This window comes from Monodon monoceros, unplaced genomic scaffold, assembly GCF_005190385.1.
Source record: "Monodon monoceros isolate NGI ecotype Baffin Bay Population unplaced genomic scaffold, NGI_Narwhal_1 Super_Scaffold_19, whole genome shotgun sequence".
Classification (NCBI taxonomy): domain Eukaryota; kingdom Metazoa; phylum Chordata; class Mammalia; order Artiodactyla; family Monodontidae; genus Monodon; species Monodon monoceros.
The window spans coordinates 24,189,381-24,202,930 of record NW_021703775.1 but is presented as its reverse complement, the minus strand read 5'-3'; the positions used below and the strand labels follow the sequence as shown (position 1 = coordinate 24,202,930).

The following is a 13,550-nucleotide window of genomic DNA, read 5'->3' as shown; positions in this document are numbered from 1 at the left end:
AAAATTTATAAGGAACCACAAAATACCCAGAATTGCCAAAGCAATCCTGAGGAGAAAGAAGAAAGCTGGAAGCACAACTCTCCCAGACTTCAGACAGTCCTACAGAGCTACAGTAATCAAAACAGCATGGTATTGGCACAAAAGAAGATATATAGATCAGTGGAAAACAACAGAGGGCCTAGAAATAAATACATACAACTACTGTCAATTAATCTATGACAAAGGAGGCAAGAACAGAACAAAAAAAGACTCACAGACATAGGAAAAAACTTACGTTTACCAGAGGGGAAAGGGTGTGGGGGAGGGATAAATTAGGAGTATGGGATTAATAAACACAAACTACTATACATAAAATAGATAAACAACAAGGACCTACTGTAGAGCACAGGGAACTATATTCAAAATCTTATAATAACCTATAATGGAAAATAATCTGAAAAGTATATATATAACTGAATCAGTTTGCTATACACCTGAAACTAATACAATATTGTAAATCAACTATACTTCAATTAAAAAAAAAGAATAAAGGTTAATATCATGCCCAATTGGTAAGCAGTCTCTGCAACAGTGCACATCTCAAGGCCGATATTCCAGTACTGGATCATTCTAATAGTTCTATCATCTGAACAAAAAAATAAATGCACTCCATCTTCTACATACCAGTCCTTACACTTATCTCATTCCTTCTTCCTCTTTTCCTCTCCAGAAAAAAAGAAAAAAACAAAACAAAACACGAAGTGTTCCTTACAGGACAAGTTTTCATCTTTCAATCAGTGTTTCTCAAAGGGGCATCAGAGGAGGGACAATTCTTCACCTTGGTAAACTGTCCCACATTCTTTATCTTTATCATCTCTTGCCTTCAGGGCACTACATGCCAGCAACACCTCAGGCACTATGATAATTTAAAACTATCCTACATATTTCCAAACACTGCATTTTCTCCTTAGGTTCCCAATGCTACCAACACTTTACAATTACTGCCTTACACTGTCTAATCTGCCATCTTCTACAGCACCACTGTTCAGTACTGTAACCACCAGCCATATGTGACTATTTAAATTTAAGTAAATTAAAAGTCCAGTTCCTTAGTCACACTAGCCACATTTCAAGAACTCTATAGATACATGTGGCTAGTGGCTAATGTACTGGACTGTGAAGATACAGAACCTTCACAGAAAGTTTTATTGGACAGCACTGTACCTAGAGTCTAGACAAAGCTTCACTTGTCTACTAGGCTTCAATTCTTAATACTGGCTTCATCACTAATTACTTTAGTAGCTTATGAACTTGTTTTAGAAAAAAAATTAGAAGAGCTTCTGGTTCCTGTTATTTCACATGTTAATAAAGCACTTACTACTATACTACAAATCTTTAAAAAAATATTTTAACAATTATATTTCAAATTAATGTTTCCTTTATAAAGCTATACATTTTACTTTGTTTTCTTCAGAAGGGGTCTTAGGCTTCATGAGACTGAAAAGAGTCCACAGCACAAGACAAGTTAAGAACCCCTGAGCTAGGTAGAAGGCCAATAAATATTTCTGGCTTTCTGGGCCATAAAGTCTCTGTTACAACTTCTCAGCTCTGCCATTGTAGTGCAAAAGCAGCCAAAGACAATACATAATTGAATGAGCATGGCTTTAATAAAATTTCATTCACAAAAGCAAATAGTGGGCCACATTTGGCCCACAGGTGGTAATCTGCCAACCCCTGAACTGGATTTATCTTTCTAAAACGAAAAAATGGTCATGTCATCTATTTGCATAAAATTTTCAGTAGTTCCCTTAAAACCCTGTATTATTTGACTCCAGTCAGTCCCTCTGCTTTCTTTTTGTTCTTCTTTATTAAACTTAAACCAAGTATTTTCAGTCCAACAACTACTTTTTAGTTCTTTGCACATGCTATGTTATCTTCCCTAGAGTGTTTTTTTTTTTTTTTTTTTGCGGTACGCAGGCCTCTCACTGCTGTGGACTCTCGTTGCGGAGCACAGGCTCCGGATGCACAGGCTCCGGACACGCAGGCTCAGCGGCCATGGCCCACGGGCCCAGCTGCTCTGTGGCACGTGGGATCCTCCCGGACCGGGGCACAAACCCGTGTCCCCTGCATCGGCAGGCGGACCCTCAACCACTGTGCCACCAGGGAAGCCCTTCCCTAGAGTTTTATATATGCTACATCCTATACCTGAAACATCCTCACAGACAAATTCTTACCATGTTTAGATACTGTCATGAATCACCCATTATAGCACAGTGGTTAAGAACCTAGGCTCTGGAGCAGGTTCCCTGGGTTGGAATCCTAGCTCTGCCTCTTATAAGCCATCTGACCGTGGGCATGTTATGTAATGGAACCGAGCAGCCAATTCTGGTCCCCTGACAATCATTAGTAATGACTTATTTGCCCCACACTTCGCTAGAGTTTATTAATAATAAGTATCACTGGTATAGGAGATTGGTTCAAGATGGTGGAGTACAAGGACGTGCGCTCACTCCCTCTTATGAGAGCACTGGAATCACAACTAACTGCTGAACAATCATTGGCAGGAAGACACTGGAACTCACCAAAAATGATAAACTACATCAAAAGACAAAGGAAAAGCCACAATGAGACAGGAGGTGGGGCGCAATCACAATAAAATCAAATCCCATGACCACTGGGTGGGTGATTCACAAACTGGAGAACAATTATACCACAAAAGTCTACCTACTGGAGTGAAGGTTCTGAGCCCCACGTCAGGCTTCCCAACCTGGGGGTCCGGCAACGGGAGGAGGAATTCCTAGGGAATCAGACTTTGAAGGCTAGCAGGATTTGACTGCAGGACTTCAACAGGACTGGGGGAAACAGAGACCCACTCTTGGAGGGCACACACAAAGTAGTGAGCACATCAGGACCCAGGGGGAAGGAGCAGTGACCCCATAGGAGACTGAACCAGACCTACCTGCTAGTGTTGGAGGGTCTCCTGCAGAGGTGGGGGGTGGCTGTGGCTCACCACGGGGACAAGGACACTGGCAGCAGAAGTTCTGGGAAGTACTCCTTGGCATGAGCCCTTCCGGAGTCTGCCATTAGCCCCACCAAAGAGACTGTAGCCTCCAGTGCTGGGTCACCTCAGGTCAAACAACTAACAGGGAGGGAACTCAGCCCCACCCATCAGCAGACAAGCAGATTAAAGTTTTACTGAGCTCTGCCCACCAGAGCAACACCCAGCTCTACCCACCACCAGTCCCTCCCATCAGGAAGCTTGCACAAGCCTCTTAGATAGCCTCATCCACCAGAGGACAGACAGCAGAAGCAAGAAGAACTACAATCCTCCCTGTGGAACGAAAACCACATTCACAGAGAGACAAAATGAAAAGGAAGAGGACTATGTACCAGATGAAGGATCAAGATAAAACCACAGAAAAACAACTAAATGAAGTGGAGATAGGCAACCTTCCAGAAAAAGAATTCAGAATAATGATAGTGAAGATGATCCAGGGCCTCAGAAAATGAAGACAAAGATCAAGAACATGCAAAAAATGTTTAACAAAGACCTAGAAGAACTGAAAGAACAAACACCTAGAAGAATTAAAGAAAAAACAGACATGAACAATACACTAACTGAAATAAAAAATACACTAGAAGGAATCAATAGCAGAATAACTGAGGCAGAAGAATGGGTAAGTTACCTGGAAGACAGAATGGTGGAATTCACTGCCATGGAACAGACTAAAGAAAAATGAATGAAAAGAAATGAAGACAACCTAAGAGACCTCTGGGACAACATTAAATGCACCAACATTTGCCTTATAGGGGTCCCAGAAGGAGAAGAGAGAGAGAAAGGACCTGAGAAAATATTTGAAGAGATAATAGTAGAAAACTTCCCTAACATGGGAAATGAAACAGCCACTGAAGTCCAGGAAGTGCAGAGAGTCCCAGGCAGGATAAACCCAAGGAGAAACATGCCGAGACACATAGTAATCAAATTGAAAAAAATTAAAGACAAAGAAAAATTATTAAAAGCAACAAGGCAAAAATGACAAATAACATACAAGGGAGCTCCCGTAAGGTTAACAGCTGATTTCTCAGCAGAAACTGTAAATAGCCTCATCCAGGGGGAAGGAGCAGTGACAATGGACAACCTGAAATACAAAGTATGCCAATAAAATGGACAACCCTCCCAGAAGGGAGGGGCACGATATATTTAAAAGTGATGAGAGGGAAGAACCTACAACCAAGACTACTCTACCTGCAAAGATCTCATTCAGATTCAACAGAGAAATCAAAAGCTTTACAGACAAGCAAAAGCTAAAAGAATTCAGCACCACCAAACCAGCTCTACAACAAATGCTAAAGGAACTTCTCTTCTCTAAGTGGGAAACACAAGAGAAGAAAAGGACCTATGAAAACAAACCCAAAACAAGTAAGAAAATGGTAATAGTAACATACATATCGATAATTACCTTAAATGTGAATGGATTAAATGCTCCTACCAAAAGACACAGGCTTGCTGCATGGATACAAAAACAAGATCCAAATATATGCTGTCCACAAGAGACCTCCTTCAGTCCTTGGGACACATACAGACTGAAAGTGAAGGGATGGAAAAAGATCTTCCATGTGAATGGAAAAAAAAAGAAGCTGGAGTAGCAATACTCATTTCAAATAAAATAGACTTTAAAATAAAGAATGTTACGAGACACAAGGAAGGACACTACATAATGATCAAGGGATCAATCCAAGAAGACATAACAATTATAAACATATATGCACCCACATGGGAGCACCTCAATACATAATGCAAAAGCTAACAGCTATAAAAGAGGAAATCAACAGCAACACAATAATAGTGGGGGACTTTTAACACCTCATGTACACCAATGGACAGATCATCCAGACAGAAAATTAATGAGGAAACACAAGCTTTAAATGATACAATAGACCAAACAGATTTAATTGATATTTATAGAACATTCCATTCAAAAACAGCAGATTACACTTTCTTCTCAAGTGCGCATGGAACATTCTCCAGGATAGATCACATCTTCGGTCACAAATCAAGCCTCAGTAAATTTAAGAAAACGGAAATCATATCAAGCATCTTTTCTGACCTCAACGCTATGAGATAAGAAATAAATTACAGGAAAAAAAACACAAAAAACACAAACACATGGAGGCTAAACAATACGTTATTAAATAACCAAGGGATCACTGAAGGAATGAAAAGAGGAAATCAAAAATACCTAGAGATGAATGACAATGAAAACATGACGATCCAAAACCTCTGGAATGCAGCAAAAGCAGTTCTAGGAGGGAAGTTTATAGCAATATAATCCTACCTTAAGAAAAAAAAAATCCCAAGCAATCTAACTTTACACTTAAAAGAACTAGAGAAAGAAGAACAAAATCCAAAGTTAGCAGAAGGAAAGAAATCATAAAGATCAGAGCAGAAATAAATGAAATAGAAACAAAAAAACAATAGCAAAGATCAATAAAACTAAAAGGTGGTTCTTTGAGAAGATAAAATTGATAAACCTTTAGCTAGACTCATCAAGAAAAAGAGGGAGAGGACTCAAATCAATAAAAATAGAAATGAAAAAGAAGAAGTTACAATGGACACCACAGAAATACAAAGTATGCCAATAAAATGGACAACCTGAAAGAAATGGACAAATTCTTAGAAAGGTATAACCTTCCAAGACTGAACCAGGAAGAAATAGAAAATATGAACACACCAATCACAAGTAATGAAATGGAAACCGAGACTAAAAATCTTCCAACAAATGAAAGTCCAGGACCAGGTGGCTTCACAGGTGAATTCTATCAAACATTTAGAGAAGAACTAACACTCATCCTCCTCAAACTCTTCCAAAAAATTGTAGAGGAATGAATACTCCCAAACTCATTCTACAAGGCCACAATCACCCTGATACGAAAACCAGACAAAGATACTACAAAAAAAGAAAATTACAGACCAGTATCACTGATGAATACAGATGCAAATCTCCTCAACAAAATACTAGCAAACAGAATCCAAAACACATTAAAAGGATCATACACCATGACCAAGTGGGATTTATCCCAGGGATGCAAGGATTCTTCAATACATGCAAATCAACCAATGTGATACACCACATTAACAAACTGAAGAATGAAAACCATATGATCATCTTAATAGCTGCAGAAAAAGCTTCTGACAAAATTCAACACCCATTTATGATAAAAACTCTCCAGAAAGTGGGCATAGAGGGAACCTACCTCAACATAATAAAGGCCATATACGACAAACCCACAGCAATCATCATTCTCAATGGTGAAAAACTGAAAGCATTTCCTCTAAGATCAGGAACAAGACAAGGATGTCCACTCTCACAAATATTATTCAACATAGTTTTGGAAATCCTAGCCATGGCAATCAGAAAAGAATAAGAAATAAAAGGAATCCAAATTGGAAAAGAAGTAGTAAAACTGTCACTGTTTGCAGATGACATGATACTATACATAGAGGATCCTAAAGATGCCACCAGAAAACTACTAGAGCTAATCAATGAATTTGGTAAAGTTGCAGGATACGAAATGAATGCAGAGAAATCGCTTGCATTTCTATAAACTAACAACAAAAGATCAGAAAGAGAAATTAAGGAAATAATCCCATTCACCACTGCAACAAAAAGAATAGAATACCTAGGAATAAATCTACCTAAGGAGGTAAAAGGCCTGTACTCAGAAGACTATAAGACACTGATGAAAGAAATCAAAGATGACACAAACAGATGGAGAGATACACCATGTTCTTGGATTGGAAGAACGAATATCGTGAAAATGACTATACTACCCAAAGCAATCTACAGATTCAATGCAAGCCCCATCAAATTACCAATAGCATTTTTTATAGAACTAGAACAAAAAAATCTGAAAATTTGTATGGCGACACAAAAGACCCCAAATAGCCAAAGCAATCTTGAGGGAAAAAAACGGAGCTGGAGGAATCAGACTCACTGACTTCAGATTATACTACAAAGCTACACTAATCAGGACAATATGGTTCTGGCACAAAAACAGAAATACAGAATAATGGAACAGGATAGAAAGCCCAGAGATAAACTCACACACCTATGGTCAACTAATCTATGACAAAGGAGGCAAGGATATGCAATGGAGAAAAGACAGTCTCTTTAATGAGTGGTGCTGGGAAAACTGGACAGCTACATGTAGGAGAATGAAACTAGAACACTCTCTAACATCACACACACAAAAAAACTCAAAACGGATTAAAGACCTAATGTAAGACGGGAAACTCTTAGAGGAAAACATAAGGAAGAACACTCTTTGACATAAATCACAGCAAGTTCTTTTTTGATCCACCTCCTAGAGTAATGGAAATAAAAACAAAAATAAACAAAGGGGACCTAATGAAACTTAAAAGCTTTTGCATAGCAAAAGAAACTGTAAACAAGATGAAAAGACAGCCCTCAGAACGGGAGAAAATATTTGCAGATGAATCAATGGACAAAGGATTAATCTTCAAAATATATAAACAGCTCATGCAGCTCAATATTAAAAAAAAAGGAACCCAATCAAAAAATGGTAGAAGACATAAACAGACATTTCTCCAAAGAAGACATACAGGTGGCCAAGAGGCACATGAAAAGCTGCTCAACATCACTAATTATTAGAGAAATGCAAATCAAAACTACAATGAGGTATCACCTCACGCCAGTTACAATGGGCATCATCAGAAAATCTACAAACAACACATGCTGGAGAGGGTGTGGAGAAAAGGGAACGCTCTTGTACTGTTGGTGGGAATGTAACTTGATACAGCCACTATGGAAAACAATATGGAGGTTCCTTCAAAAACTAAATATAGAATTACCATATGACCCAGCAATCCCACTACTGGGCATATATATACCCAGAGAAAACCATAATTCAAAAAGACACATGCACCCCAGTGTTCACTGCAGCACTATTTACAATAGCCAGGTCATGGAAGCAACCTAAATGCCCATCGACAGACGAATGGATAAAGAAGATGTGGTACATATATACAATGGAATATTAGCTATAAAAAGGAACGAAACTGGGTCATTTGTAGAGACGTGGATGGACCTAGAGACTGTCATACAGAACGACGTAAGTCAGAAAGAGAAAAACAAATATCGTATATTAACGCATATATGTGGAATCTAGAAAAATGGTACAGATGAACCGGTTTGCAAGGAAAACAGTGACACAGATGTAGAGAACAAACACAAGGGCACCAAGGGGGAAAAGTGGGGTGGTGGAGGGGTGGGATGAATTGGGAGATTGGGATCGACATATATACACTAATATGTATAAAACAGATAACTAATAAGAACCTGCAGTATAAAAAAATAAAAATTAAAAAAAATCACTGCTATAGAAAAATACTAATATTAGAAATAAAGTTCTTAAACAATATTCAAAAGTTACCAACCTAGTGATGTAAACTCTTCTTCCAGAGAGCTAGAGCTATTGGAAGATGAACTCTGATCATCTTTACTTTCTGAAGAACGATGTGTTCCATCCTCTTCGTCTGTTGAAAGATCAACCGCTCTGGATTCTAACAGGACGTTTTTTGAATATAACAAGAAAGAGTCAAGATGTTGGAATCAGTAATTGAAATTATGAACAACACATGGCATATGTAAAATATGGTGTTTTAATTTTACTCCACATATTTAAAGTAGATATGCAGATCTTTCCTAATTTCCATTCTTTCTGAAATCAATGGATGGTCTAATAAATGTACAACGACGTATCCTATTTGTGTTATCTACTTAACTAGTAAAATACTCTCTTCATTAAAGAATGAAACGAAAAGAGGAAAGGGAACATAAGAGAAAAAAGAAAATGACAAAAAGTGAAAGGATATTTAAATGAAAAAAGAAAAACAGTGATAGTGAATAACTAGAAAAAGAAAAGAAAACGTACATTTCCCATATGCTAGACATACCGAAGTCTGGTTTACGAGATTTATTTCATTTAACATTCACAACGCTATAAAGTAAATGCTATTACTGATGAGAATATTAAGGATTGGAAAGGCTAAATAACATGTCCAATGTCACAAAGTTACTAAATGGAGAAGCTGGGCTTTCAATCAAATTTCATCCAATTCTGGAATTTAGGCTCTTGTAATATAAATACTAAGTTACATTTCAATGGCTGGTGGTAAGAAGTACTATAATGAGTACTGTAGCCTCAAACCAAATCATGGATCTATTTCCATTGTGTGATTCTGGAAAGGACACAGTCAATTAATCTATTAAACAAAGACAGCATTAAGAGAGAACACCCACAGAGGGATTGTGAGAATCAAATGAGCAAAGTGTAAAGGACTTTATGGTATTATTGACAAAAAAGGACTTGTTAGTTCACAAATATTTTGTAATAGTTGTGAATAACCTTAAGATTTAAGATTACATAAATAAATACTCTTATATTAAGAACGTTCCTTAATTAGAAAACCTATATAAATTTCAAAAAAGCTGGAGTAAAATCAAGAATTAAAAGACAAAGTAATATATCGCTTCTTGGCCATTTGGCTAAGATCAAGTGTAAAAGACAACAAGGAATATAGCTGTAGCTTCCATCTTTCTTAGCTACTGCTATTTATAACAACTCCTACATCTTCTTAAAGTGAAGTAAAGTTACACCAGGGCAGTGGTTCTCAGAGTATGATCCATCAACCCTTGGAGGTCCCTCAGACCCTTTCAGCGGGTCTGAGGGAAAAGCCAAACTACTTTCGTCACAACATTAACTTGTTACTTGCCCTTTCTACTCCGTTGGTGGGTAAAACTGCAAATCTTTTAGTATGAATCATAACAGTGATACCAATCTGCAGAAGCATCCACTGTATTCTTTTCCACCTTGTACTAGCAAGAAAAATAGTTTCACTTATTGTCCTTAATGAAACAATAAAAAATTAATTTTATTAAATTTTGGCCCTGAGTACACATCTTTTTAATATTCTGTGGATCAAAATGGAAGCATGCATAAAGCACTTCTGGCGCATACTGAAATGCAATGGTTGCCTCAAGGAAAAGCACTTGTGTGATGAGCTGCAAGTTGAACTTAACCACTGTCTTTGAGAAGGAAAACCTTTCTACTTGAAAGAATGACAGACAAACTCTAGTTATTCAGACACGGGTATCTGACAAACATTTTCTTAAAAATGAGCAAAGTTGTGCCTATCACTTCAAGAATTAGAAATTTCAAGTGAAGTCTATAATTTTGGGAAAACATACCCTCTACTGTGAACTTGATAAACTTCCAATACTTAAAGACTGATGATGTCAGTAGTAGCATTAAGAGAGTTTTTCTTTTGACATTGTAATAAATTGTACCAACACTTGCAAGAACTGCAACTCGGTGAACCACTACTTTCCAAAGAGTCAATGCATGATGTTACCAGTCATGCATGGGTAAAAGCCATTCAAAGTGCAAAACACACCAACAGATTTTAATCTAGTGGAGTACAAAAAAACTGACTGATGTAGTTTCAGCTTCCTCGTGCCAACTAAAAATTGGCACTTGCCTTCTGCATCTACAAGGATTAAGTCACAAACTGCTGTAGCTGCTGATTTTCAATACACCCTGAAAGGAGTTCAGGGCAGAGATGAGGAATGAGGTACTCTGTGCTTTGGGAAAAACTGGCAGAACAGGCCTTCAGACAGATATTTTCAGAAGATTTTATGAGCCCAATCCTTACATCTCCTCATATCTGGAAAAGCACTAAAATCATTAATGGTGATGTCTGCTCCTCATGACTAGCAGCAAGCCTCTGCCAAAATGTGTGTTTGACCGCACAAACCCCTCTTCACTAATATCATATGTAATACTGACCTCTCCCCTACCTCTGTGGAGCAGTTTCTCAAAGCTACCTGAAACGCTGTCTCCTGGGCTATAGTTCTCATTTTGCCCCAAATAAAACTTAACTCACAAACTTTCACGTTGTGCATTTTCTTCAGTCGACACACATTGCAAACTAACCTTTAAGAACCTATTACTTTTTGAGCTTCATTGTAATATTAAAGCAGAACACCTTCAATGAACTAAAAAGGCTCTTAAGTACTCCTAATCATCTATCTGTGGTTTTCTTCATACATTCAAACAAAACAACATATTTCAATAGACTGAATGCAGAAATATCTGTGAGAATTCAGCTGTCTTCCATTAAGCCAGACATTAACGAGATTTGCAAATTGAAAACGTCACTCTTGCTATTTTTCAGAAAAGTTATTTTTCATTAAAAAGGTTTATCTGTACATATAATGAGTTAATTTTTAAAAAGAATTAATAAAAATTTATCTTAATTCCTAAGATGGTAAATATTATAGATATAATCCACAGAATTATTATAGATATAATCCACAGAAACAAAAGCTCTTTGGGATCCTTAATTATTCTTAAGAGTATAATGGGTATGTATACCTTTAAGACCAAAAGGGTACTCTTAAGACCAAAAAGTTTGAGAACCACTGTTTCACTGTTTTAGAAGGCAAGAGAAGAGGCAACTCCTGGGACCCCCCCCCATTAAAGTTTAACCAGATGACTCTTACATAAAGCAAAAAATATTTTAAAATTCATCAGAACTTCAGATAAACAGGTGATTATAACAATGACTAAGAAATCACCAAAATCACTTGGACTAAAAATGGGAGAAAATTTTTTTTACCTCAAGACTAACCAAAAACTATATATTTTTTTACAGATACTTTTTTATTTATTGAAATTATACCATGTATACTGTCTTCAAAATAACAATAAATTATGTAACATATCATTAGCAACATAGGTTTGTTTTCTACATGGTTATTTCATCCTGTGACAAGCCAGAAATGCTGAATCATCATTCTATTGGTGGCATCATCCACAGGTGACAAACTGGAGATTCTACTCATGTCAACAGACCAGGGGTTACCTCAGTTCATTAAACCTGAGTGTTAGGTATCCTGGAGAAACATGGTTTGCAGACAAAAGTAGGTAAAAAGTGCCATTTATCTGGAGAAGCTGGTTGCTTTTAGGGCCTTTACTACGAGCTTCACTACTGAATTTTTCTAGAAGTTCCTTTTAGAATGAAACATAATCTCAAATATTTTTATGTGTGTCTGAGTCAGAAGTTAATGTATTTAAACTTCAAGACCCTATTTATACAAGTTCCTTCCAAGTCCTTGTTCCTGTGTTTTTATTTCTAACTTTTCCTAACTATATAGTTTTATTTTAATTATATTATTATTAAACTCCAATTCAAACTAGAACACATCTTATGTAAACAAGTTTATGCTGCTTGAATTCTATTTTTAAGAACGCAAAGGTACTTCAAAATTACTACAATGTATTTAACACCATTATTGGTACTCTACAGGGTCACCAATCTGTTGTTAGTGGCATATATTGCTATTTTTATCTTTTCTTTAAATAACCGCTTAAAAAACAAAACGCAAAAGAAAATGTCCCAAAGCCTGTCACCTAAATTTTTCTAGTGTATCGTTTTGCTTGTTTTCGAGGAAAAGAATTGGGGACAGAAAGTACCTTCACCTACCTAGGAGTATTAGGAATTTTTAAACTCTTCTGTGACGATTTAGGTTCTTCATAAGCATAAAGTGCAGCACTAAAGCTATATATAATTAGTGAGGGTTTATCTGACAGTGCAAACACGGACAAGCCCAAACCTTGCAGTAGTCTTTCTACTCCCCCAAGGGGCCCAATACGGAGATGCAGGCAGTAGGCCAGTGTTCGCAGGCAGGTATCTCCGCGATTCATCGTTGTTCGTGGTTGGCAAAGGGTTGTAGAAACCTCTAGAAAATCCCGCGGCCTCTTTCCCCATCCTCCCCACACCCCGCCCCGGGCACCCACCCTGCTGCCCCGGGTACCCACCCTGCTGCCCCGCGTCACCTAGGACGTCCGAGCCTCCGTCCAAACGCGGAGCCGCTCTCGCGGCGTGCCGGGAACTGGCCCAGACCCGGCCGCGGCCCCGGCCCCGACCCCGGGCCCGGCGGGGTAGTTCCGCCGCTTCCGCGCGGACTCCTCCAGACGGCAGCCCTTCCTCCGCAGGGCCCAGGTCTGCCTGCTCCCCCGGCGCCCCGGGTTCAGCAAATGGCTCCTGGGTGCTGTCGCTGTCACTAGAGTCCGCTCGGCGCTGCCGGAAAGTCCTTTTCGGCCTGTGAGCCATAGCAGGTTCACTTCCTGCTCTGGCTAACCCAGGCCTACAGCAGTCACCCAGGCGCGCGCTCCCGCCTCCCGCCTTTCCGCCGCATGCGTGTGCCCTACCGGCGCGTCTTCGACTCCAGCTTCGCCATGCGCATGCGTGCTTTGTTCCCTTCGATCTGTTCGACCGAGTTCGGTTCCCAGGGCTGAGGCATGTAGAGCGTTCTTACTTTGCAAGGCCAGATTGTGCAGATGGTCGCAGAGAATCTCGCTGACTTCCGGAGGTGAGTTCCACGGAAAGCTGCACTCACAGGCTCTTCTTGTGCAAACCCTATCTGGGAATCAGGCGTTATGCCCACATTCTGGACTGGGACTGGATCTGCTCTTCTACTTTCTGG

The 13,550-nt window shown here is 38.8% G+C and overlaps 1 protein-coding gene across 2 annotated transcripts in view; it reads right to left on the bottom strand.

The window, feature by feature from the left end:
* GCFC2 (GC-rich sequence DNA-binding factor 2) overlaps positions 1–13,196 on the bottom strand; it is a 71,427-nt gene extending 58,231 nt beyond the window's left edge. Inside the window, exons 1-2 of one of the 2 annotated variants that reach the window (XM_029232111.1) lie at positions 12,883–13,196; positions 8,438–8,563 (exon numbers count right to left, since the gene is read on the bottom strand). In XM_029232111.1, coding sequence (XP_029087944.1) covers positions 8,438–8,563; positions 12,883–13,177 — 421 coding nt within the window. In that variant the 5' untranslated portion in view covers positions 13,178–13,196. The remainder of the gene's footprint in view (positions 1–8,437; positions 8,564–12,882) is intronic. The other variant, XM_029232112.1, reaches the window with a different exon arrangement.
* Between the last annotated feature and the right edge of the window lie 354 nt (positions 13,197–13,550).